The 17,624-nt window shown below is 32.0% G+C and overlaps 1 protein-coding gene across 1 annotated transcript; it reads right to left on the bottom strand.

Moving 5' to 3' along the window:
* Nucleotides 1-7,703: 7,703 nt before the first annotated feature.
* Nucleotides 7,704-12,854, bottom strand: LOC139500772 (short-chain collagen C4-like). Its single transcript, XM_071289611.1, has 3 exons — nt 12,591-12,854; nt 11,613-11,687; nt 7,704-8,231 (listed from the first exon to the last, which is right to left on the bottom strand). The coding sequence occupies exons 1-3, from the start codon at nt 12,835-12,837 to the stop codon at nt 7,756-7,758; spliced, it is 798 nt and encodes a 265-aa protein (XP_071145712.1). The 5' UTR covers nt 12,838-12,854; the 3' UTR covers nt 7,704-7,755.
* Nucleotides 12,855-17,624: the final 4,770 nt, after the last annotated feature.

Raw genomic sequence — 17,624 nt, 5'->3', positions numbered from 1 at the left:
TTCTTTGTTTCACAATCAAATCAAAAGATATGTCGGGTCATAGTTACCAACGTTGGTTTATCAATTATTAATTATGACGTTAATGATCCGAGTCAAAGACTTTATAAACTTCATATTACAGGAATAAAACAATGGCCATAAAACATTTCAACAAGGTTACAGCATTGTGCGGTGTGAGCCAATATGCTCCGTATTAAAGACTGTGTTTGACCTATAATGGTTTACTTTTATAAATTGTGACTTAGATGGAGAGTTGCCGGTCTCATTGGCACTCATACCACACCTTCTTATATCTATATAGCATTCTAAGGGTTGTAGTATCATTAAGTAAACAATGCTGTACACAGTATCTCAGTCGTTATCTTATTTTCATATGATGTTTTCATTGAAAACTTATCAACAAATTTGACATGCAAAGTAATTCTACTGATTCAAAATGAAGACCAATAAACACACAGATTTGACTGCTATGTTTAAATTGTTTGTCACAATATGATACCAGTCAAAACGTTTCGGATGAATATAAACAGCAGCGAAATTCGTAATCTTTCAGAATATATCTATTTTTTCCTTCATTCAAAGGGTTTGAGTTTTGTATATTTGCTATGAAACAATACACTATGTGCATGTATAAAGAGGGGTATTGTAGCCCACATTTATTTACGAAATGGTTTTTTTTTTCAAATAAATATTACATTAAATGGCTATCATGTATTTTATCTTGCTTTACCATCAATAATTTAAGATCCCTGATATATTATTTTGATCTTTCCTATTAAATTCGCTATTATACCTTGGCATTAATAAGATAAAATCGGGATATTGCCCTCACCAGTGTATCCAGCTCTGACAGCTTATCCTTGTTGTCACACGTTCGATATGTGTTTATTAGTTTTAGCAGCTGTATTTTTAGAAATACTATTTTTGAGACACATTTTCTAAATATAAACTATAACTTGATTTAGAAAGCCAAATAAAGCTTGTTTAAGCGCAACTTATAATTTATGGACTATTTATAGACATATTAGATTGTCAACAGACATGCGAGAACTGCGTACCCTTTGGAGAACCAGATTGAGTATTTTTCCATACTATTATTGGATTTGTGTCACTAAATGCTATTTTCAGAAACGTGTTTACTGGATTAATATTTTGTCTAGTAAACTCAAATCTATTATTTGATGTATGAATCACATTTCATAGAGAAAGCAAAGTCTAAAATAGTACTTTAATTTAGAAAATTAAGATTACAGTCATGAACAAAGATACACTGTTGTTGAATACAGGTGTTCTATTGACGAAGGTTTCTCCGCTTCAAATAAATAATTCTTATGGAGTTTGACATGGTTAAAGGGAGATTACTCCTTAAATCTAATTTAAAGTCCGAATCAGTTTCATCAATGTAATTTAGGTACTGAGTTGAAACAAAAGAAAAAAATTGTGTTTAATCTAGAAGCAGTATTAAAGTCATAATTATTTTCGTATAATGTTTTAATAAAAAAAACCTCGCAAACTTAAATATTGATCATAGAACATTTGATGTAAACTGAGTGTTGCTGAATCAAAATCAAATCCATTACTCACATATATATATATATATATATATATATATAGCTTCTATCACTGTATCGGGTGTGATACGATATTTATCCACTCGAGACAGTTAAATTTTCACATTTGAAACGCGAGGCTTGCCGAGCGTTTCATATATTTAAAATTTAACTGTCGAGAATCGTTAAATATCGTTTTACACTAGATTTAGTGGTAAAATCTGTTTCTCTAATAATTTTCAAACAATACGCAGGCAAACTTATTCCTTCTTTGCGACTGATCTGCAAAAAGATGTGCTCTTTCTATGTGACGTCATCAGGCATGGTCGCATTTTTACATGCCGTCTCAATAGAAAATTCAGAGAAAACAAGAAAATTCGACGTCATAATCAGATTTTAACCAATGAAGAATTGAGATCAAACGAATCACACGTTGATAAAAAAAATTAATACAATAGGTGCAGAAACGGATAAATTGACGAAAAATAGAGAAATATATATACATATTTGAATGCTTAGTTGATGTTCACATGGTTATTACAATCCAAAAAAGCAGCATTTCGGTTTCGATAGGCAATACGATTCATATGTTAATTTTTCTACTAATTAACTATTTATAAAATGAAGAATTTTTCGAAACGCCTAGGTTTATTTTGTCTAAGCTTCATTTTTCACAACTCCAATTTGGCATTCCAACTGTTTTAATTGTTTTCTAATATCATAACAGATAAATACACTTACTATATGCTTATTTACAAATACAAATGCCTTTTAATTCAAATATATCTCGAATTTATAATGCTACAAATTCTTAGCACATATTTATTATAATGGTTATGAATATTTCTTACATCATGCTATTCCAAAGTTAAAACTTCGTCATCAGACGTAGAATTTGCTAATAATTTTCTCTTTATGACGTCTTTTGATCGTAAAAAAAAGCTTCAATACACTTTACCTAAAACTAAAGACTGAAAAAATACATGTAACACTTTAAGTCCATCAATCAGTAAAATATGGAAAATTGAAAAATAAATATATTACCGACTTTTCTCTGAATCCCACATTAATAGTCATGAACAAGCTTCTGTTCTTTCATTAAATTTAATGTAGGTTTGACAAAATTATTGTTGATTGAAAAACACACAACTTTAACTGTATGTTACTGTTGATTGAAACACAAACTATGTCCATACAGACGAAAGCAAGGACAAACAAAAATAGATGTTTTGAAAATTCTACTGTGAATACTATCATTTGGTATACGTATTTATAATGAGTTTATTTGGTCATAAAAATGCTTCTGTGGAAATATCATGTATTTTCGTATATGTTTAATAAATATTTTGATATCTAAAAAAACGTTCACCACATACTGAAACTTACAGATGATAAAGACAACACCGACGCCGACGACAGAATCTTGGCTCCCTTTATCTTGCTTTCGAGCCATAAAGGTCACGGTTCGACAAACAGAACCTTTAAAATCTACTGTCTTTACATTGACTTACTATTCTCAAATATTCTTGTATAGTCAGGTCCTGAAGATGTTTGTCAAAAACTCTTTTTTCAAATACTTACCTGTAAAAAGATGGCATTCTGAAATATAGTGACGAGATTTATTCAATCACTGGTATGAATCAGATGTGAATTCTGAAGATCCTCTGTGAGAACATCAATAACAATATGTATAAATCTGCAGTAATATAATTTTCTTTTAGATTTTTCAATCCTTTACAATCCGATTTTCAATGCTCAATTGCAAGATCGACAATTCGTCTCCTTGAACCCAATTCTTTTCTACAAGCTTGGAAATCGTGGATACACGTTTCTTGTTTAAGACAATGAAAAATCTTCCTTTTGGACTAATCTAACTGATTCCATAAATAAAGACACCGGAAATCTTTGAAAATGTTATAGTTTTTAACACAGTAATTAAAGATGACAGATATATATATATTTGGACAAACAGTCGGCATTTAAAATGGTACTTAGTGTGCATTTTTTTATTTATATAATGCGGGGTTCACACACTGCCGATTATTGCTCCCGTTTGAGATCAGACAGCGATACGACACGAAAAGTGAAAAAGTCAGATTCTAATGACGTGCTTCTTTAGCTTTGTAAACAACACTGTAATAAAATTCTCGATAAAATATACTTAGCGCAGACTCAGTGATATGCATAATAATGGCTGTTACAATATACTTCCCACGTAAATCTTCATGTATTGGAACCTATTTGCAGATCCTTTGCCGATTTTATTGTTTTAAAAAGTGCAATTAAAAAAGACAAAATAACTTTTATTCTTATTCGTATGTATAATAAAAAGAAGTAATGCACAAGAGCTCGGGGAAATCATCAAAATAAAAAATTAAATAAAATTACGCAAAAGTCTATTAATCTTTTTGGCGCATTTAAGTCATTTCAAAACATGACGTCATACAAAGGAAACCGCTAAACTTGAAAGTTTTCTGTTACGTGAACCATCGGAATTCGTATGATATTGTATTAAAACTGATTTTTTTTAGGTAGGTTTTGTTTTATTTTCTATTCTATTGCATTATTCGCCTATTTACCCATTTCAGCAAGTCAACATGAGGGCTCCTTAGTTACAAAATGCCAACTTTTGATTTGACGGAGGCTTACGAGAAAAACATGTAAATTAAAAATGACAAATGTTGGGTTTGAGAACTTATAGAATTAAAAAGTTTTTTTCTAGCAGTTATTCTCGAAATAACCTACGCAAGTTACATATTTATAAAGATATTTGAGCTTTATCTAACAGGGAGTAAAAAAAGAACAGCCACATACACAGCATACCCACCCTCGCTTCAGTTTTTTAATGACCGTATTTGTCCTATTAGAATCGAAATAATTCATGGAAGCCATAGATTGTTGGAAATTTACACATGGCCTGGCCCGTGATATTCGTTAATTTTATCCCTCGCTAACGCTCAGGATAAAATTCGAATATCACGGCCCAGGCCATGTGTAAATTTCCAACAATCTATGGCTTCCATGAATTATTTCTTAATTACTATCCTTAATTATCTGGAATGTCCTATCATTGTCTGAATGCAGTCGTTTAAGTTCGTAACAGATTCCTACTGGTCGGGAAGGGTCCGAATAGTTCGGCAAAGCACCCCGACAGTTAGGTGCGTCCCGTAACATTCGGGGAAACTCAGCCAATTTTGTCTAGTCGGATTACAATCGTGCCTATGACATGACAGATTCTGCTATAACGGATTAAAATCCTAACAATGATCTGTACGTATTCTGGACGGTGTCCTGTGGAACGGGAATGATCTGGAGAAAAGTTTTCATTGCTGTTTTTCTTCCGATTGAGTCCAGATTGCATCTCGATCTTTTCGATTGCGAACCGTTTTTGCAATAATCGTTCTGGAACAAAGAACAGACAAAGACCAGTCAAAACCGTTTGCAATGCGATAGAGCGGACCGTGATAGGATTACGTTCAAACAGTACTTGATCATCCCGAGTATGCCGACAGTTTTCGAGCGACGAGACGCAGTCGTGACAGACTCGGTCGAATTTTACCAGGCGAAAGATACAAATTGGATTATGAGCAGATTGAGAACGGGATTATCGGGATAAGTTCGCTTGGAAACGGTTGAGTGTCGACGCTTCCTGACCAATATCTGATTGTTGTCGTGGTTACATTATTTGTTTTACAAATTTTAATTAAGGCCACACCAATTTAATTTCTTGTTCTACGGATTTTTGGACTCCAAAATTTGGGGCGAGCGAGCGATTTGAAAATTTTAATAAAAAAATATTTAATTTGCAAATTTTTGAGGTGAAGCTTGAAAAGAAAAGGCGAGCGATTATAATTTTTTTTGTAAACATAAAATAGTAGGTTTTGACAATATTAAAGCTTGATTTCTCACTTATACTTGGACATTTCTTTAATTATTGAAGTATTTTTTCCCTGTTCACCGAGAAATAATTAAATCTGGTCTATGTATGTGTGACTGACAATGAGACAATTCTCCATCCAAGTCATAATCAGTTTGGGGACAACCCCCTTAATGTTATAAATATCCCTTTTACATGTTTTATGAGGTATCAATATAAGTTGTAATATATTTGTTTGTACAAGAACTATATATCTATCTGGTATTAAATGGTCAAAACATGTCCAAGAATTTTGTAATATTCCTGGACTTGAACCATGTTAACACATTTACTTTAACAGTTTGATATTATTCAAAATAAGTGGACCCCTCTTTTAGAAAAAGTTGTTTAAAATATGATGTAACTCTCCTCTTTTTGAGTACAAAATTTAAGTTTTCAAAGGTTTTGTATAGAAGAACTATACAAATCCTTGGTATTTCTATTCTCTTTTCTACATCAGTAAAATGACCCCTTGTCTGAGAGAGGGTTGTTCTCAACCTGATAATAACACACACATGTCAAAGTACGGCCTTTTACACAAGGATTTGATACAGACCAAACAGCAGGCTATAAAGGACCCTAAAATTATTAGCGTACACAATTCGAACAGGAAAACCAACGATCTAATTTATATATCATGTATATCCAAACGGGAAAATACCAATGAACAACATCAACAAACGATAACTGCTGAACGACAGGCCCCTCAATCAATCAGGACAGGTGCATAAACATGCAGCGGCTATGGATAGTTTTGTTTCGCCAGCATACAACATAATTGCAGTTGAAGGCAAATCCTTCAGAAGTTCTTTGTACTTTATTCTAACAACGAACATTTTTTGATAGGGAATATAAGAAAGGGGGAAAGTAACCAATTTTTCGTTCTTTACAGGTATTCCCGCTGATATAAATATATATCGGAGCACTCCCGCTTTAGATAAATAGGTTTCATGCTGAAACAAATATTCTCACAGATATTTACAAAGTGTGGTGGGATGCTTTTATGTTTAAAATCGTTATATACACTGGTTAGACTGTGATTTTAAAAACAAATGTTGATATCTTTTTATAATATTTACAAAAAAAAACGGTGCGGGAAATGGACATGATTACATTTCCGGATGCGGGAATATAAAAAAAATAAAAAAATTCTGTTTTGAAAAAAATAGGTGCGGGCTGGTCCGTCGAACAAGGAATCAAATTGGTGTGGCCTAAAGTTTGAATTTCCATCCGCGATTCACAGGATCTTGATCACACTTTTGACAAATTTTAATCGGGAATGGTCTTGTCAAGGACGGCAGTAAAAATCGTGAATGTGTGACCCCAGCTTAAAGTAGAAATCCAACAAAACCTGATAAAGGTAAAAAGAAAAAATCATCCTGGCCATTTCTTTATTAATTTTATTTGATGATGTCCTGTTACTCAATAACCTACACATTTCAGTGATTCATGTATCTCATATATCCAAGTGAAATAAAATTAAGGATATTACTGAAAACTAGAACCTATGACCTACGAGATGATTTCAACTTTCCAATTATTTATAGCTACTTCCCATTCATCCGCAGTATCATATCATTTGCCTCATCTAATATCAGTTAGTAATCAATGCTCAAACATGAGGATGAGCGATTGAAATCGACACTATCTAATATTTACGTTCACCATCCCGAAATTTGTTCATAGATACGATATGTCTGCGGTCAAGTAACTAGTGTTATGCAGTCAATGGTAATCCTATACCAAAATTGTTCAATTTACCATCATATCTATAAGCATAATTGAACGAAAGTAGATCGACAACGAGTCAACACGTGTTTATGAAGAGACACTCAACATGTCGACGCAATCAATGTCGTTCCTATTGCAGCAATTCTATCAGCTCAGGTTTTGTATGTTTATCTGATATGTCTTCTTTATTAACCTTTGCTGTACAAACATCGATTAACTATTTTTTGCTAAACCAGAGACTCAAAATGACATGAACGGTCACGTTGTAAAATCTATTATATTTCTTATAGTTTTTAATGTATTTGAAGGTAGAATACCGATTTTATTTGATATCCTTTTAAAAACATACAATTATCGTTAAACTAAATAATTGCTAGGATTGAACAGCTTAGATGTGTGGGGCTAATTTTATATGAACTGTAAGTGTTTCTTAAAGTTTGTGTTTATATTGTGTAAATAATTTTACAGTGGCTAAAACAAAACGACTTTAAATGCTAATTATTTTACTCAACTAAAATTATGTGTCTCTTTTCCTTTCAAAATATGCAAGCTTACATTTTAACTTGAACAGACAACACATGTAAGTAATGCATTATTATGAAATGGTGGACATCTTAATGACCCGCAGACTGCTCTAACTGGGTATAACAGGTAACCGTCATAGTTTCCGCTACCTGCTTCTAAAACATCCGGACTTTCATCAATGCAAGTGTATTGTGAGGAAGCTTTGTTGTGATTCGAACTGGCAGCCATTCTTCCGAAGTATTCTGTTGTCCACTCAGTACAGCAAGATGTCTTTCCCGGAATCATAATTACAGATGATTTATGTGTTGCACGACAAACAGCGCAAGGTACGTCATCATTGTGTGAACTCAGACCACCAAACGTATCTTCATACTCAGCTCCGTACAATGATGAAACCCAACTGGAATCATTACTGGCTGTGTCTTTTGTGATAAAATCAGGATCATGTGGAATACAAATTGGTTCCGCCGGAGAGCTGGTTCTATCATACCAACCTCCACCCATGGTTCCTTAAAAAAACATTCAAAGGATTTGTTTTTCTGATTAAGGTTATGAATGTGTTTAGACAAATAAACAAATACATAAAAGAGAAAAGAAAAATTGTGATAATATTTTTTTGTATCCTCGTATACCTGCTTCCTCTATGTATATGTGTTTGATATTATAAAGAACAAATCTATATCACACTTAGTTTTACTTTGAGTAGAAACAAAGAACATATTTTCCCTTATATCAGAAAAAGGCACTGGACTGGATTCCTTAATATTAAAGGACAAGAAGGTAAATTTTAAGTTGCGCATGTCTCATACCCATATCGTATAAGGTCAGCTCCTACATGAACGTGCCAAAGTCGAATAATTGGGTGTAAATAATGTGACAGTTGAAACAAAGACGCTTAAAAGACGAGTACTCATATGGTAAAATCAAAGGTTCTTTATTCAAATGATTTGCACCACGTGACTTTGTCCCGTTTGATCAAATTTCTTTCCTTAGCTTAAGATTGAAAATATAGTTCATTTTAGAATTGTTGAAAATCCAGTCCTTTTCCGTCATGTATCTAAAACTTATGTATCTTTAAAACTTCATTTGGCGGATATATACAAAAATGCTGTGTAATTCTAAGGGAAAATGCTTAAAATTTGACTTTTTACGAAATGGGAAGGTTGAAATCATCATGTTTTTAAAAGAATTTGACCGAAAACTTATGATAGCAAGTAAGTTAAAAGTTATTTAACTTTAAAATTCAACCTACAAGTGTTACCTATATGCGAACAAATCATGAACAATATCTTCTTCCATATGTATTTCTGTTTTGAATCTTGCTATTTTACGATTTTTCGTCATGTTATTTGATCTTATATAGCAATTATACTATGGTTACGCTTCCGGTTTTTAAACTAAAAAGGCCGAAAGATTCCAGAGTAGACAATGTCCATATATACACGGACAGAAGCCTAAAAATATGTACAATTCATCTATATGCGAACAAATTGTTCATTCGACATACACAATATAGTCATTGGCATATTGGCATTTTTATTTAAGGGGCTTATGTAATCCTATTGTAATGGCTGCCGTCATGATAAGGCAAAATGGACGCTATGCAAGATAGCAAATTACCCCAAATTTTGCCATATGTTGAAAGTCATTAAATTTAAAGAACCAAAACAGTCAAATAGTATATGAGTAAAAAGGCTTCCACATAATAGCCAAATCCATCTAGATAAACTTTAAGTGAACTGACCTATTCTCAAACAAATACGTTGTTGACACAAAATTAGACAAAACAAACGAATGCATTTTTGACGCTAAAGTAAAACAATAATTTAGAAAAAAAGTGGTGTCGCCCTGAATAAATAGATATCAAAAACTGTTTTGTTTAATACAACCATCATTAGCCTTCATCTACTTGCACACAACTAACTCGAAAAGTCAAAGTAGTTAAACGTCAAATGTATAGAATAAACGCCACGTTGCACAAGGCAAAATAAATGAAGTCAATTACAACTGACAAATTAAAACGTTATCAATCAACGGGACAAGTGCAAAAAATCTGCCATATTCCTGACTTTACCAACAATTAGACTCATTAGGACAAAAGTCCATTTGCCAATTATCGATTTGATTCTGTTATTACATACTTTTTAAACGAATTACCTCCCTATGTCAATTGTAGACGGTTCTATACAGGACAAAATTGGCTATTGCCAATGCAAAACATGATGAATTGAAAGTGATGTATTACCAATGTCATTTCAACTGATCGGGCGGAGCTTACGTTTGAATTTGCATAAGGACAGTCTATTTGAAGATGTGTGTGATAAGGATGATTGCCGTTATAATTATTACTGATTTCTAATCACCTATCAGTGCCATCAAAGGAATTAACAAAAGAATAACTGGACACTTCATTGATGAGTTTATCCTAAAACGCCTATCTATAGATGGAATGGTTTATTATGAGCGAAACGGTTAAACTCCGCCCAGTCAAGTGAAATAAATTGAGTAATATCGGCGGTTTAACTAACTTTTCATGAAAAATAATTTCTAATGTCAATTGTATAAATTAATGTAATTAAAAGATCTGAAAACCTCAACGATTACTCACATTACGCACAAGTAAATTGCTCTTTCTGCTAGCTCTCCATTGTAAATAAAATTTAATGTCTCTCATAAGGGGAGACAACTAAAAAGGGATCTCTAAATACAGGGTCAATAACGGGAATTGGCAAATGGACTATTGCAAGTGTAACTCGATATTGTTTTTGTTACTATGTGCATGCTAAATAAAATAATGCTTAAGCTCTATGTCTTACTACCTTTTTATAAAATAATTGTTGATTCTAAAACTCCGATATATACTGTTATATATAAGTCACACTGACTTCAAGTTGCAGAACATTAAAAAAGCGCTGTACCTTTCCTTTTTGTGTATATGCGGATATTCTAATTTTGTGTCATGGATGGATACTCTGTATCGTTTGTTTTCCTGGTTTTTTTTGCTGTATAATATAATACTAACAATACAATTAACGGTACCAATTTTCTTGCACCAGATGTGCATTTCGACAATACATGTCTCTTCAGTGATGTTCGTGGCCAAAATATTTGAAATCCAAAGCTTATATAAAAGATGAAGAGCTATAATCCAAAAGGTCCAAAAAGTATAGCCAAATCCGTGAAAGGAATCAGAGCTTTGCATGAGGGAGATACATTCCTTATAATTTATAATAATTTCTATCATTTTGTAACAGCAAATTTTAATAACAAAAAATCCGTATTTCATTTTTTTAAATATTGTTTTTGTAAATCTGTAACATGTATAGAAATTTACAAATATACATTGTTTTAGTCCTTTAGTAATATATATGAGTGTATGTAATGTTTTCAAACGCATGTTTCCTTCCAATAAATCTATAATATAACTATAATTTGTGCTACACACATGTGTAAAAATATGAAAAGTAACACTAATCAAAACAAAAGTATTCGCGTTGTTTCCCGTATTCATGAGCGTCACTGATGAGTCTTGTGTAGACGAAACGCGCGTCTGGCGTACTAAATTATAATCCTGGTACCTTTAATAACTATTTTTTATCAAAGTTTAATCACACCTTATATCACTTATACAAAAACGCAAAGTTCTATTATAAAAACCAAGTGTTTATGTCTTGAATCCACGAATTTTTTACTTGCGAGATAGAAAAAAAAGACAGATTGTCTTTAGTCTATTTTTTTTCTCTGATGCACATAAATTACATCCTTAAACTAATTTTAAACTTTTATCAACTATGTATAACATATCATATTCCATAAACGGGTCATTTATCTTTTTTATACAAATCTCTTCTTGTTTAAAAACGCTACAGTTTTTTTTCCAGATAACATACCTGAATAAATAAGTTCTGTTCCATTGTTTTGAGGACAAGTTTTCTTTCCCCATCTTATGTAGACAGCTCCATTCTCTTTATAAAATAATGTAATGATTAATATTTTCTTAGACTGACATCATATGGCACAGTAGTCAGTATTTCTGTTTTAACATGAATTATTATAGATATGGTAATAATAATAAATTAACTGTTTACAATACTTTGCATTTTTGAAATACTAAGCCTTTCTACCTCAGGCATAAATTACCTTAGCTGAATTCGAAGTTATGGTCCTCATTGCTCTTCAACTTCGAACTTTATTTGGCCTTTTTTTTACATTTTTTATAAGAGCGTCAATGATGAGTCTTTTGTAGACAAAACCCTCAGCAGGCTCAGATATAAAAATCCTAGTACCTATGATGAGTTTTTCAAAAAAAATAATTCTATGATTTATAATTTCTTGGTTAAGACTGACATAATATGTAATATTAATAGGAAAATCCTTAATTGTCATTTCTAATGTACATTCCTTTTATCATCTTATATAGTATATCATATTTTAACATTCAAATTTAAAATGCATTGAAATAAATTGGATACATAATAATTACATCAAATCAGGGTACACGGTAATGGAAGTATGAGCTCTAATTATGATTGAGTAATGAAAATATATATATTCTTTATTACAACACTTTTCATTCAAGGTATTCTATTGTTTGCGCAAACAGACTTCGTAACATAAAATCGGCAGTTTATACGATTTGTTTATTCCTTTATAAACATCCAAAGTAAATGTATGAAAATCATTTTGGCCTTTTGTAGCTTGCTATTCGAGATAGGTTTTGCTACATTGACCTATAGTTGCTTATTTCTATTTTGTTTGGTCTCTAGTAGAGAATCATTTGATTGGCAATCTTACTACAACCTTTATTCTAAAATTGAAAGACCATATAAATTTCAAAGGGTACAAAAAGAAAATCAATATGTACGTACGTGTTCGTGAATTTAAAGCTGATTGAAGTTGTGAAATTTTAGTGTTAGCCTCAAGTAGTTTAGATTCTGTGGTAACTTTCTGTTGTTTTACTGAAGTCATTTCACTGACTAATGTCTGCACAGTAACTTCAAGTTGTTGTATTCGAGCTGCATAATCTGGGTCGTTTAGAAGCAACCGTTTTTCGCCACGGCTTCCACTTACAAGCACAAAAATCAAATGAAATTGAAAAACCACAAACGGTAACATTATTCACCACAATCTGAACTGTGTCAAAGTTCAAGTTGTTTTTATCTACTATGTAGATAATGTTCCTACTAAATCGGTCGCTGTTTCAGTAACGACAATGTATTCAAGAATACGTAGAAAACAAAATTATTTAAAAAAAAAAGTATTAGAACATATCCGATATTTTTTTTAACGTCTTAGAACTTGAGTGTATGCTTATTTTTTTTATTCTAACCTTAATCAATAGATGTCTATGTATTAATGTTATTGTATACGGATAGAACGAAAGTCTGAAATGGCAATTTAACTTAAAATATGAAGAGCATACCAGTCATAAGCAAACAGCATTTCTGAAACATCAGTACTTTTTTCATTGTTTTAAGTTTCTTATACCCTCTTCACCCCTCCGCCCCCAAAAAAAATCCTCGCTAGTCGCGTTATGAATTTTGCCTTGTGTTATTTATTCTCATCACATTTTGATAATAGATACAACATTCTATGCGTTTCGGAAATTACAGATCATGTGAATGTCATAATGGATGACATATTGGATCACACTATTTTATTGTATACTTTTATATTTATATACTTTGCTATATGCTGATTAACATTAAAATGTTCATGTTGTAAAGGAGGACCTATCGTAACCTACTATTTTACTTTACTTTTTTGTATTTATATACTGTACTTTATGCTAATTCACACTAAAATGACTTTACCTGTAATTTTAAGATTTTTAGGCCGAGACATTTGTGAATGTTCTTATTTTAGAATGTAGATGTTTTAAGACTTCATTATACGATCATGTATGTTTATGGAAAGACAAAATTTCCATGCTGATCCATTCACAGATATTGCGCTATTTATTGAAATATTTGGACCCTGCGTTGGCTACCAAATACCAACTGGAAGAAATTAAAAACAGATTTTATTCATAATATTATATGTATTTACCATGTTTACAATAACAACGGCTCATTGACACTTATGGTCGTTTAGGTAGATGGGGTGTCTAAATTTGCTCCATAGAATTTTTTCATAATTTGCCAAAATATAGTTCATATCATGCTTTTTATAAAATATTTTACTTTTTTGTATTTATATACTGTACTTTATGCTAATTCACACTAGACTGACTTTACCTGTAATTTTATATCCTGCATTTACCTTGCTTTATCATATACAAAGTTTAATTTCTTAAACGGTACTATTTTTATAATGTGTAAAGACCCCCTCATAAAGTTTTGAAAAAAAATCCTTGTGTGCTATTATTTGTCTGTTAGTCTTTTTACTTTTTAGAAATGGCGCTGTCAGTTTATTTTAGATCTATAAGTTTGACTGTCCCCATGCTATAGTTTGCCCTTCTTTTGCATTAACCTTGATCGAAATAACGACTTCATGAGTGTATCTTATCTTAAAAGTTTACCATTGTTGTGACACGTTTAGTATCTGTTTATTGGTAATTAACAGCTGTTTTTTTAAAGACTATTTTTTGAAACATATTTACTAAATATAACAGTATCTCTATATTTAGAAAACATACTGAATCTAATTTTTTACACACCTTGCATGTGGCAAAATGTTATTACATTCATAATTAGATTTAAGATTTTTAGGCCGAGACATTTGTGAATGTTCTTATTTTAGAATGTACATATTTTAAGACTTCATTATACGATCATGTATGTTTATGGAAAGACAAAATTTCCATGCTGATCCATTCACAGATATTGCGCTATTTATTGAAATATTTGGACCCTGCGTTGGCTACCAAATACCAACTGGAAGAAATTAATAACAGATTTATTCATAATATTTTATGTATTTACCATGTTTACAATAACAACGGCTCATTGACACTTATGGTCGTTTAAGGTAGATGGGGTGTCTAAACTTTCTCATAAAATTTTTTCATAATTTGCCAAAATATAGTTCATATCATGCTTTTTATAAAATAAAAAAACAAAAAGAATGGGTCATGGGACTTATTTTCAGGCTACACAGTGTTCAAAATTGACAGATTTTGTATAGATTATGCATGGAGAACCCATTTTTTTTGGCAATAAAGCGTAAACTACACATTAGAACTTTGAGATAACATATAATAAGATAGCTTTAATAGTATGCTTTCAGTTAATAAAAAGAAAGTGGGGTCACTGGACCCGTTTTCTTGCTACATAATTAAATAGGTAAATTCTTAACACATTATATTGTAAAACTACCTTTATCTGAATTATCTGCCCTTGTATTTGAGTTGCCTCCCCTTATGTGGTAAAGTTGGGGAAAAAAAATCATCAAACAAAAGTTTTTTGCTTTTTGTAAAATACAACGATAAATATGATAAAACATGTTATTTTCTTTATTGAAATGAAAGTTCTTGCACACGAATTTTCTTCTACTCTTAAAATTTACACATTCTATTAAAGACCTAGAGCTTGTTTTCTGGTATTTCCAAATCCAAGACGGAGGAAGACACCTAATCTACCTTAGGTAGTCTTTACTGCTAAAAATGTATCTTATTTTACTTTATTACTATGTTTTATACTTATCTTATTTTTTAAAGAGAATCGACTTGAGAAGTTATGTACTTTGTGATAAGTTATAAGTATGTACTTAATGATTGTTATAAGAGTGTATCTAGTGAAATGTTTAACAAAGCGAATGTTAAAAAACTGTATCTAGTGATAGCTTAAGGTATGAAACAAAATTACAAAATTGATGTGTTCAAGGTTTACTTAATGACAAATATGGCCTTGAATACATCAACTTGATCATAAAATGTTTAAATTGTCATAATCTGGTTCTTAAATAGATCTATTTCAAATGTCTTACTTCTTTGTTAGAATAAATCTCTTCATAAGAGTACAGTATTGGCTTCAGAATCAGTACATTTTGAAATTTTGAAAAAACGATAATGATGTGCATTTTTTGGACGAACACTTGTATGAGAAAACACTTGGTCGAAATCTAGGATTCTGGAGCCATAAATTGTCAATGGTGATCTTGAAATTATCTAGATTCCGGACGATAATGGACGGCAGATCTGTCAACTTGCCTCTGTCATGTGTATTCTTTATTTTTTATAATTTTTTTTTTATACATTTCGGTATTGTTCACCTTGTGTTGACCTCTATATTTCGTACGTTCTTAATTAATAAGAAACAACACGAACTCCACTAAAAACCGGGAGTGAAATCAGGTGCTCCGTAAGGGTAAGCATTTCCTGCATCGTATACGGCACCCGTCGTATTATTTCTTTGTTCAGTTCGGTAATGATGGAAGGTTATTATGACCGATGACTGAGGAAGAATATCAGATATGATTTCTGACACACTTTTGTAATAATGGCCAATCAGCTCAAGATGGCGACCGTAAAATTTCTTGAGTGATGATCTTAATTTGATTGATTCATAGCCCTGTCTTAGCAACTTTTGAGAAAGCAGTATTTCTCGTTCAACAAAATCAACGTACTTTGAGCTAGCTGTAGAGTGACGTATCAATTGAGACACATATACTCCATATGCTGGTGTCGCTGGGATGTTGCTAAACAGAAATTGAAAGTTGACAATAGGAAATTAAAATCATCGCGTTTGTCATAAATTTTGGTATTTAATCTACCATCAGTAGTCATTTCGAGAAAGAGGTCTAAATATGAAGCAAATTTATCTGTGTCAATAGTATCTTTAATTTCAAGTTCACTTAGATATATTAAATGTAAGTGATCACTGAATCTATTATTATTAAGAGACAGCACATCCTCAATATATCAAAAGGTGGAATTAAAAGACTAGGCTAATTTCTTTTCTCCTTTCTGTACAGGCCCTTAGATAAATTCTGCTTCATATGAATACTAAAACAAATCTGCAAGTAGAGGAGTGCAATTGGTACTCATTGGGATTCCAATAGTCTGTTTGAAGACCAAACCTACAGATCCTTGTCTTCATCCTTTGGATTAACAGCAAAGGAGATTAGAACCGATTAGTGGTTTTCCAGGATCTCCAGCTTCGTAAGCGTACTTAGTGTATATGTAGGATTTCCAAGTGTGTTATTTATCCCGAGCTCCTTAATCAGGCAGTCAAAGTAGTGTTTCTTGCAAACAAAAACAATATTGTTTGAGGCTTTGTCAGCTGGAACGACAACATATTTGTTATGGAGGTAAGACAACTCCTCTATGACCTGAGGGTCTTTAAAGATAGAAGGAGCTTTGGTGCTCATTGACCCTTTAAGCTTACTTACTCTTATCTGAATCAATGACCTCACTGATTTTACCCACTCCGAAAGAGTGTCAATCTCAACCTTTTCTCTTTTTGTCCAGTCTTTTGCATAACCCTCAACAGAACCCATTAGTAGTTTAAAGTTCTGCTTCCAATTGATTGGCTGAGGCTCTCTGTATTTCGGACCCTTGGACAAAAGTTGTCTGAACTTGTAGTTATTGACTATGTTTAGGTCTCCAGAAATTACATGGCCAGGAGGATTTTACACGAAATGGGAATGTGAACAGGCACAATCAGGTGGTTTAGCTTTGAGGTCATCAATATTTAGATTCTGTAACACTTTTTTGTGATTGAAAATTTTAGATGCAACAGGTTTATTGTAGGAATATGATACTATAGGAGAAGAGTGATCCTTACAGGAAGAAGGAATGTTGCTTTTTACTCTTTTATGGTGAAGAATATTACTTATATTTATAGCATCAATACCCTTGTTTGTAAACTTCAAATTGAAGAATGAACGTTTTTGCAGTTCCTCCGAATGTACAAAAACGGTTCTGAATAATCTATCGTTAGCAATATTCATCACCATGGCAA

Source organism: Mytilus edulis, chromosome 13 (genome assembly GCF_963676685.1).
Source record: "Mytilus edulis chromosome 13, xbMytEdul2.2, whole genome shotgun sequence".
NCBI lineage: Eukaryota > Metazoa > Mollusca > Bivalvia > Mytilida > Mytilidae > Mytilus > Mytilus edulis.
This window is presented reverse-complemented; position numbering and strand designations above follow the sequence as displayed.

Bases quoted from the DNA above. Each gene is read 5' to 3' on its own strand.
- LOC139500772 (XM_071289611.1), bottom strand. From the start codon at position 12,837: ATGTTACCGTTTGTGGTTTTTCAATTTCATTTGATTTTTGTGCTTGTA. The intron at 11,688-12,590 runs GTACGTACATAT...TATTTTATAAAG, and splicing joins AGCTTTAAATTCACGAACAC to AGAATGGAGCTGTCTACATA. The intron at 8,232-11,612 runs GTATGTTATCTG...TGTTTTTTTAAG, and splicing joins AACAGAACTTATTTATTCAG to GAACCATGGGTGGAGGTTGG.